Raw genomic sequence first — 9,818 nt, 5'->3', positions numbered from 1 at the left:
GCTCATAACGAGGCCGGAGTGTTGGGGAATACATAGAGGAGTACTATCGCTTGAGTGCTCACAATAACCTTTCGGAGTCAGAAGACCAACAGGTAGCTCGGTATGTTGGAAGACTAAGGGATTCAGTCTAGGACCAGCTCACCCTGTGACCCATATAGAGCTTAACCGATGCTGTCATTATGGCTTACAAGGTAAAGGCACAGCAAACTCGCAATGGGAGCCGAGTTTTCTCAAACCGGAGATCCACTGATTTTGGTCTAGAAAAGGCAGGAGCGAGCGAGCTTTTGCAATGACAGGGAAAAGGTCCTTTGGAGGCCCCGAAAACCAACAACACTGAGCAGCTTCCTTCAGTCCAGCAGAAGCACAACCCCTACGCTAAACCGATTGTGGGAAAGTGTTTTCGATGCAATAAACCGGGACATCATTCCAACGAGTGCCCGCTTCAGAAACTCGTGAATCTCATTAATGAAATCGGGGTAGAGGAAGAAGAAGAAGGAACCGAGAACTATGGTGAGGAGCCCAAAGAGGTCGAACAAGTATTTGGTGATGAAGGAGAAAGGGTTGTTTGTATAGTCCAAAAACTCTTGCTTACCCTGAGAGAATCGGTTGCTAGCCAGCGACACTCAATCTTTCATACCCGTTGTACGGTGAATATGAAGGTGTGTGACCTCATAATAGACAGTGGCAGCATCGATAATTTTTTCTCCAAGGGGATAGTCAAGGCCTTGAACCTTTCCACAGAGAAGCATCCGTGACCCTATAAGATAGGATGGATTAAGAAGGGGGTTGAAGCATTAGTAGAGTCCATTTGCAAGGTACAACTATCAATTGGCAAACATTATCAAGATATAGTGGCTTGGGATGTTATAGATATGGATGCCTCACATATCCTACTAGGTAGGCCCTGGGAGTTTGATGCGAATGCCAAGCACGATGGACGGGCCAACAGCTATGAATTCCTTTGGAATGGCAAGAAGATAGCCTTAATGCCGCTACCCCAACAGGACAATTTAACTGGCCCAAATACTCACACTGGTCGATTATTCCTTACCACCCTAGGAAAACCTTTTGAACATGACGTGCAGTCCGCCGGGCTGGTCTTGGCTTTAGTTTCAAAAGGGACAGCCACAGGCGACCTTGCGGTTCCTGCGAATGTGCGATCGTTGTTGAAAGAATTTAAAGATGTGACCCCGGAAGAGTTACCTGAAGAACTCCCGCCAATGCGAGACATACATCATCGCATTGACCTTATCCCAGGAGCGAGCCTTCCTAATTTGCCGTATCACTAAATAAGTCCTCTCGAACATGAAACCCTGCAAAAAATGGTAGAAGACATACTGCAGAAACAGCTCATCCGTCCCAGCCTCAGTCCTTGCGCCATTCCAGCCCTCCTCATCCTAAAAAATGATAGGAGTTGGAGGCTGTTTGTTTACAGTCGCGCCATCAACAAAATCACCATCTCGAAGGTATGCTTGACAAATTGGAAGGGTCGAAGGATTTCTCTAAGTTGGACTTGCAGAGTGGTTATCATCAAATCTGAATTCGGCCAAGCGATGAGTGGAAGATAGCTTTCAAGACGCAGGAGTGGCTGTACGAGTGGCAACTGATGCCATTCGGCTTATGCAATGCACTAAGAACGTTCATGAGGCTCATGAACCGAGTTCTCAACCCTTTCATAGGAAGATTTGTGGTTGTTTACTTTGATGACATACTCATTTATAGTAGGGATCCTTCTGAGCATCTGGGGCAGCTTCGGGATGTACTGAAGGCGTTGTGGGACCACGAACTTTATGTCAACCTTAAGAAGTGTGAATTTTGTACTAACAAGGTGCTCTTTTTGGGTTTTGTGATAAGTGAACAGGGCATTGAAGCAGACGTGCAGAAGGTTGAGGCTATCCATAATTGGCCCACGCCAAGCACTGTACACGATGTCCAAAGTTTCCATGGACTAGCAACCTTTTACCAGAGGTTCATCCGTAACTTCAACTCCCTCATAGCTCCTATCACGAACTACCTCAAGTAGGGCCAATTTAATTGGGGGAGGAACAAGCGCGTAATTTCACTCTCGTTAAAGAAAAACTCAGTTCCATTCCTGTTTTGGCCCTCCCTTATTTTGACAAGGTTTTTCAAGTAGAGACGGATGCCTCTATAGTCGGCATTGGGGCTGTCTTAACCCAAGATGGGAGACCAGTGGAATTTTCAGTGAGAAATTATGTGAAGCTAGGCAGAAATGAAGCACCTATGAATAAGAGTTCTTCGCGGTAGTTTAGGCATTACAGCATTGGGAACCCTACCTGTTGTCTAACGAATTTATGCTTCATAGTGATCACTAAGCATTGCGTTACATTCATTCTAAGAAATGAAGCAACCGGATGCATGCTAGATGGTTTCTTTACCTTGAGCGATTTACCTTTGTGATCAAGCACAAGGCCGGCAAAACTAAAAAGGTAGCCAACACTCTTAGCCAAAAACCAAACTTCCTTACTAACGGAAAACCAGATCTTATTCACACGTTGGCAACTGAGCTAATCAGCTTGGAGAGCTTACGGGATCAATATGAAGGCGACAAGGACTTCGGTGAGATTTGGGAGAAGTGCTTGCGGGGACTCCACGTGGGGGACTACCATGCCCACCAGGGGTATCTATTTAAAAGGAGCTGGCTTTGCATTCCACATTCTTCTCTCCAGGAGCTTCTGATTCAGGAATTACACGCTGGTAGGCTAGCTGCTCACCGGGGGCACGATCACACTATTGAACTCCTCCTGGAGAGGTTCTTTTGGGCTCGAATGCATCAGGATATTGACTCATTTGTTCGGCAGTGGGGCACTTGTCAACGGGCTAAGGGTCAAGCTCAAAACACAGGGTTGTACGTGCCTCTTCCTATTCCGAAAACATTTGGGAGGACCTAAGCATAGATTTTGTCCTAGGACTTCCAAAAACTCCTCATCACTTCGATTCCGTGATGGTGGTTGTTGACCAGTTTTCGAAGATGGCACACTTTGTAGCTTGCAAGAAGACAGCTGATGCAAGTAATGTTGCTCACCTATTCTTCAAAGAAATAGTCCGCCTACAAGGGGTTCCGAGAACAATTACTTCTGACCGCGACATCAAGTTCATCAGCCATTTCTGGAGAGAGTTGTAGAAGCGATTCGATACGACCCTCTAATTCAGTAGTACTGCCCATTCACAGACTGATGGCCAGACTGAAGTGGCAAACCAAACTTTAGGGAGCATGGTTCGATGTGTGGCTGCAGGACAACCTAAACAGTAGGACATGGCCTGCGCTCAAGCCAATTTTGCTTTCAATAGTGCGTTGAATCGGTCCACTGGCAAGTCCCCTTTTGTTGTGGTCTACATGAAGGTTCCAAATCACACCGTAGACCTACTTCATCTTCCCCATTTCAAGAGTAAGACTGTCGCTAAACTAGTATATCATGTGGTGCAAACACATCAAGAGGTTAAGGCAAGCTTGGCCCAAGCTAACGCAAAGTACAAAGAGGCTGCGGATAGGCCCTGTCGAGAACAACTATTTTATGAATGGGATCTTGTCATGGTTCACCTTTGAAAGAATCAAATGCCTGTTGGAACTTTCCACAAGCTACAGTACAAGAAGTTCAGACCATACAAGGTTCTCAAGCGAATCAACAACAATGCGTATGTCATTGACCTCTCACCGGATTTGCAGGTGTCCTCCACATTCAACATGGCCGATCTGTTTGAATACTATCCCCCCGACGCGGTGGAGACCATTAACACAGAGAATTCTGAGTCGAATTCTGTCAAAGAGGGGGATAATGATGCAGGGCATGCTATACTCAATCATTGTGGTTGATGCTCATTGTCATTTCTTTCTGTTGGCTTTTAGTTTATTGTCGTTTGGCCCCATTTTAGTGTCGTTTCTTACTAGTTAAAACGCAGGTTTATTTATTATTTGGTTGTTGTTTTCTCTAAGCTATAGATAGCTGATTGTCAGACACTTAAACAAATTAATAAAGTATTATTGAAATTTCTTAGAGATTGGATTTGTTTTGTTCATTTTATTCCCTTGTTTAGGGTTCAGCTCTTGAGGCCTCTCCCATCTGGTTTTAGCCAGAAAACCATCTTAGCTGCGGCTGCACCACAATAGAATTTTTTTTTTTTTTGGAAGAAGATTCAGGCCAAAGGATCATCATTAGACCAATTTGATCCCACACACACGCGCGCGCGCACACAATGATACATCCCAAATTTCTTCAAAATGATTGCATACTCTCAACGTTGAAACTTTGGTTTGTTAAAATACTCCTAATGGCTTAAATTTTTGAGATGGATTGATAATTAATTAATAGATTCAAAATTTACTTAGATTCAAAATGATTGAATATCCGAGTTGATGCAAACCTAATGGCTTAATATACTTTTTTTTTTTATTGTTTGTTGACATTATAAACAAAGATTGACGAGACAAAGAATGATGAGATGACGTAATCTTTCCTTCAAAAAGGTCAAAAAAAGAAAAAACACTCACGCCCAATGTAAACGGAAACTCCAAACTTCTAGAATATTAATCAAACAAAGAAATATAAAATTTCAGTCTGTGGCTCCCTCTATATAAAGCATATGAAGCAGAAGTATACAATACCACTAATAGCAGACAAGAGAATGGAGCCGTCATTTGTGAAAAAGCTCACAAAAACAGACGTGGAAGAGAAGCTTATAGTGAAAAAAGTTTGGCTTGGTCATCTGTTGCCTTTCCCAATCCCAGGCGCAGATGCAATACCAATTGCCTTTAAGGATGAGTCCGGAAAGGACTATACTTTTCGGTTGAAGGCTCGGTCTCCAAAGCCCGGAGAAAATAGGTGTTACATTTAAATGGGAAAATCATACGATTTTTCTTTTCTTTTTTTTTTTGTTTGATTTTGATTTGGGTTTTTCTTTTTATGCTTTAGTTTGTAAGAACTTTTTTCATTTCTTTTTTTTTTTATCTAACGTTTTCTTTTCTTTTTAACAAAGTTTTTTGTTTGTTTGCTTGTTTTATTTTTAAAGGTATTACTTGAAGCCCGAATTCATGTGCAAAGAATGGCACATTTACGTTGTTGAGAAAAAGCTTGAGGTCGGGGAGAGCATTTACCTTTGGGTGGACGACCACGGCCATCGCAGGATTAAGGTTCGTGAGCCTCCGCGCCGTCACATGTTGTTCGGCACCACCTTCGTCTATTGAAAGTAAGAGTTGATCAAAAATCCAAATTCTGTTCTGGGTTTTGCTGGTTCTTTGTTAATATGTTCTGCAGTTCATGTTGTATTAGATACAGAGAGAGAGAGAGAGAGAGAGAGAGAGAGAGAGAGAGAGAGAGAGTAGATGTGGTTCAGGATGAAATAGAGAGAGAGAGAGAGAGAGAGAGAGAGAGACTCTCATACTTGAGAGGCTTGGGAAACAGTATTGATGTTTAGAGAGAGAGAGAGAGAGAGAGAGAGAGACTCTCATACTTGAGAGGCTTGGGAATCAGTATTGATGTTTTCTTGTTTTGTCTTTTTGAACTTTAAGTTCTAATAAATTGTTTGTTAATTTAGTTTGAATCTCTTGGTTTGCATCAACTCGGATATTCCAATTCCTTATTAATTTTATGTTATTGCGCTCATAGTCGTTACATATATACAAAGGAAATGACTGATATAAATACAGGTTCCTAATGATTTTCTCATAATTAATTTATGGGCAGGAGACTATATTTCTTTTTCCTTTCAAGTGCTTTCTTTGCATCACTTTTTGACCAAAGATTCGGAATCGAATTTAATCTTGTATGATTAAACATTGTTGACTTAACACCAGAGTAACGTTGATCTAGCTAGCTAGCTACTTGAACAATAGTAACGTTGATCTAGCTAGCTACTTGAACAATACAGTTAATTATTGCTGTCTTGAGAATTATATGAATAATATCGCTCAAAATTCCATTGATTATGAATAATCTATTTAGGTATTCATAGTCAATGGAATTTGTCGCAAATTAAAGTACACTTTGATTAGCAAAAAGTTCTATTGATTATGAATATATAGATAGATAGAATTGATTTTTAACCTTGCTTTGATCTCAATAATGGGATTAGAATATGATGGTCAATTCCCTTTTTTAATAACTTGTTTTTTTTCCTTAATTAAGCAGGAACCGTGGCATTTGTAAAAGTAATCAAATCTGAACGAGCTATACCCACCCACTCAAAAAAAGCCTCAAACTTGAGAAAATAAGTAATCAACTAGTGAATTAATAGGAAAACTTAAACAAAATTCCTTTCATAAAATAACATGATCATTTTAATTTTTTAATGTTTATCTTTAAATCAATTCTGGTTCCATTCCTACTACTATTATTACTACTACTACTATTATTATTATTATTATTATTATTATTATTATTATTATTATTATTATTATTATTTATTATTATTTATGCTTTTTCGTTTGTGAACCAAAAAGCTTGTGAGATATTCTGTTACCATAATAGGCCTATGTCTATGTGTGTGTATTTAATCCATGCTATTGTTTTTTGTGAATTTGGCATGATCTATGATTCGGATATCACCAACTTCAAAGCATCCAATTCAATATATATATATATATATATATGTGTGTGTGTGTGTGTGTGTGTATATGCATATGTATGTAATATGGGTGGATGGGTTGATGGATGGATGTCCCAATCAGCAGTAGGCAAAGTGATCTCAAGCTCCGGTTTGAAATTTGGTCCTCCATGTGCAGTACTCCTCCCATTTTGGTGGCCCCATATTTGTCGTATTAGATCTGAGTACGTACGGAGGGCCAATAATTAATGAACCTCCAAGTTAACATTATCCTCAAAATGAAGCTTAAAATCATTAGTTTTTATCCAAGTCAGCAATGAAATTTTATTAGATTTTTTTTCTTTAATATAGAAAGGCATTCCAGCGATGGAATTTTATTTCGTTCAACAGGCAACGACATTTTAGTCATAAGTATTAACGCCAGTTTGCAAAAAGCCACTTTTGGTCTCTCTAGCCGGTTATGGTTGAGTCCATCCATCATCAGCCTTTTGTTGACGCTTTTTATCAGAAGAAAAGAAAAGGTCCATGCAGGAAAAACATAAAAAGTGTATTTCACGCTCTCTAATCCCATAGATAATTTAGAGAAAAACGAAAAGAAACATTTGGAGATGTTTGGTTCATAGATTAGAATCTTGTTATTAGAATTATTTTTGATTTATATGTATTTTTTGTGAGAGAAAACACTCTTACGAACCATGAATCATGATGCTTTGAATCCTCCGACCAAACATCTCCAGACAAAAGATATATTATACACGTTACTGGTTTTGATTCTAGAATCTCCAAATATTAATTTCTCAAACGCGCCCATTAATTAAATGTTATATATATATATATATCAGTCACATATGGTTGGAAATTAAAAAACGAATTCTCTGATTAAATAAATGATATTCTAAGGTGCGTAATTAAATTAGCAGCTCTCTCTCTCTCTCTCGTTGAATAGCAGCTCTCTCTTGGTGCAAGTATAATGACTACTATAACGAAAAGAATTAACTAGGATTTTAGGTGTGAACAAATAATTGGTTATTTTGGACAAAACCAGGAAAATTGAACAGTTACATATATGTATGTATGTATGTATGTATTTATTTATTTATGTATGTATGTATGGATGGTGAATTAGCGAGAAACCGAAACGAGACTTTTGCAAAGTTGCATATTTATGTCAATATTGATCCCATGTCTAATACTTGAATGAAATTTAAATTTTCAATTTCAGAAAATGTAGAATAAAATCAGTCAAAATGGGACAATCAAAGAAACTAATAATTATATTATTATATAAATTGGGGGCGCAAAAATGCTTATATTACATAATTTCTACTTTGTAGACGTTGATGCTAAGCTAAAATTTCTTGGATATATAACTTCAGAGTAACGAGGAATAAGAAAACATCAAATTAAAAAGTCGTTCATTCAAGTTATATATGGGACCAAAATAGTCAAATATATAAGTAAGAATACAGAATAACGAGGAATAAGAAAACTCAAATCAAAAAGTGGCTAATTCAAGAAATATATGGGACCAAAATAGTCAAATATATAAATAAGAATAAAAAAGGTGAAAGTGAAAGAAAAATGATCCCACCAAAGGCGATGTTGTTGTTATTGACAAACATTGAGGAACCGGCCGGCCAGGAAATTAAATCTAAGTTTTTGATGAGTTGGAAATAAAAAGTGTTGCTTTCTTTTTATTACACCTTATTGCTCGCAATCCATGGTTTGCAATCAGTTCGCGATTAAGGGGAAAGAAAAATGATTTGCAAGTTATATGTACCAAATAGGCTAAAAGCCATTGTGTAGATGCAATGTTATTTTTCATTATTTTTATTTTGGTGAATAGAGATGCAATGGATTTTGTAGATTAAAATGTTACCAATATATGATATGGTTGATAGCAAATGCTATTGCATTTTTTTTCTTGGCAGGGGGCCGCGGGGAATTTGTGAATTATAAAGTTACAACTTTGTTAATTAAATATGTACTATAGCCTATTTGTTATTATAGTTGTCTCATTACTATAGACAAATTCTCACTTTATTTGTATCCCGTCCTGTTAAATTTACGTACTATTCTACTTAATTTTCATGGGAATTTTACATTCGTATTATTAAGGTAGCTGCTAGTAGTGTCAACCTTTTACATCCTAGTCCTAGTGGGTCGAAGTTTGGGTCCCCAACTTATAGATTAAACTAAAAAACTAAAAAAAATAATGGAAATAGTAAAAAAAATAAGCCAATATGAAAAGTTTAAGAAAGTATATAGGCCAATTTTTAGTTATAGAAATTAATAGGCTATAACTTGTCAAGTTATGGTTCATAACCAGATAAATTATGGACAAACTTGTTAAGTTATGGTTCATATCCAGACAAATTATGGATAAACACCGTGAATTATGGACAATAACTTGTCAAGTTATGGTTCATAACCAGACAAGTTATGGATAAAAATAGTAATTTAGCCTGTTTATTAACTTATGTAAACTATTGACCTATTAATTTTAATTCATCTCAAGCCTTGTCCTAATTCCCTCTTTCTCCCATTAAACTATAGAAAAGAAAAGAACGAATATGTGTGGGAGTCAAGATTTTTTTTTTTAATTTTACTTTTAATTTTTTGTTTCTCGTGAATTTAACAAGAAGTAGGACTAGGAAGTGAGTGAGAGAGACTCTGACTTTTGTTTGTACATGAAGGTTGCCTTTTCGGCGAAGTTATTCCTTATTTATTAAATTTTATATTTCTCTATTTGATTAATATTCTAGAAGGTTGAGTTTCTGATTAGCGTGGAAGTGAGCTTTTTTTTCTTTTTTTTTTCTTTTTGAAGGAAAGATTATACGGTTCTCATCAATCTTTGTTTATAATAATATGTCAGAATATTATTATTAATTTTTTCATTTCTGTTCATTAAAGGGTTGAACACAACCCGCTTATTTGCTTTCAATATTATTTGAATTCAAAAAAGAATAAAGATTAAAGCCTATGTGTATGTGTATGTGTCTTATTTATATATTTGGGCATAAAATTTCCAAACTTGATTGATTAGTATATCTTAATTAATTTTGATGTGCATTTTTGTTAATTTTCAACAATTAGAAACTTGGAGAAGCTAAACCACCCTAAAATAGCGTCACTAATTTGATGCTTAATTACACAATACAATAATCTTACTTTTGTGAATAATTTCTAATTTTAAAATTGGATTCGAATAGGTAAACAAAAAGATAGTTGTCTACACTCAAAAAAAATAAAAAATTATA

The 9,818-nt window shown here is 37.1% G+C and overlaps 2 protein-coding genes across 2 annotated transcripts; both read left to right on the top strand.

Moving 5' to 3' along the window:
* The first annotated feature begins 872 nt into the window (after positions 1 to 872).
* On the top strand, positions 873 to 1,289 carry LOC112094461. The gene has a single exon (XM_024175313.1). The coding sequence runs from the start codon at positions 873 to 875 to the stop codon at positions 1,287 to 1,289; it is 417 nt and encodes a 138-aa protein (XP_024031081.1).
* A 1,083-nt stretch (positions 1,290 to 2,372) lies between these two features.
* LOC112094460 lies at positions 2,373 to 2,909 on the top strand. The gene has a single exon (XM_024175312.1). It carries the CDS (start codon positions 2,373 to 2,375, stop codon positions 2,907 to 2,909), a length of 537 nt encoding a protein of 178 aa, XP_024031080.1.
* Positions 2,910 to 9,818: the final 6,909 nt, after the last annotated feature.

Source organism: Morus notabilis, unplaced genomic scaffold, assembly GCF_000414095.1.
Source record: "Morus notabilis unplaced genomic scaffold, ASM41409v2 Scaffold78, whole genome shotgun sequence".
NCBI classification, from domain to species: domain Eukaryota; kingdom Viridiplantae; phylum Streptophyta; class Magnoliopsida; order Rosales; family Moraceae; genus Morus; species Morus notabilis.
This window is presented reverse-complemented; position numbering and strand designations above follow the sequence as displayed.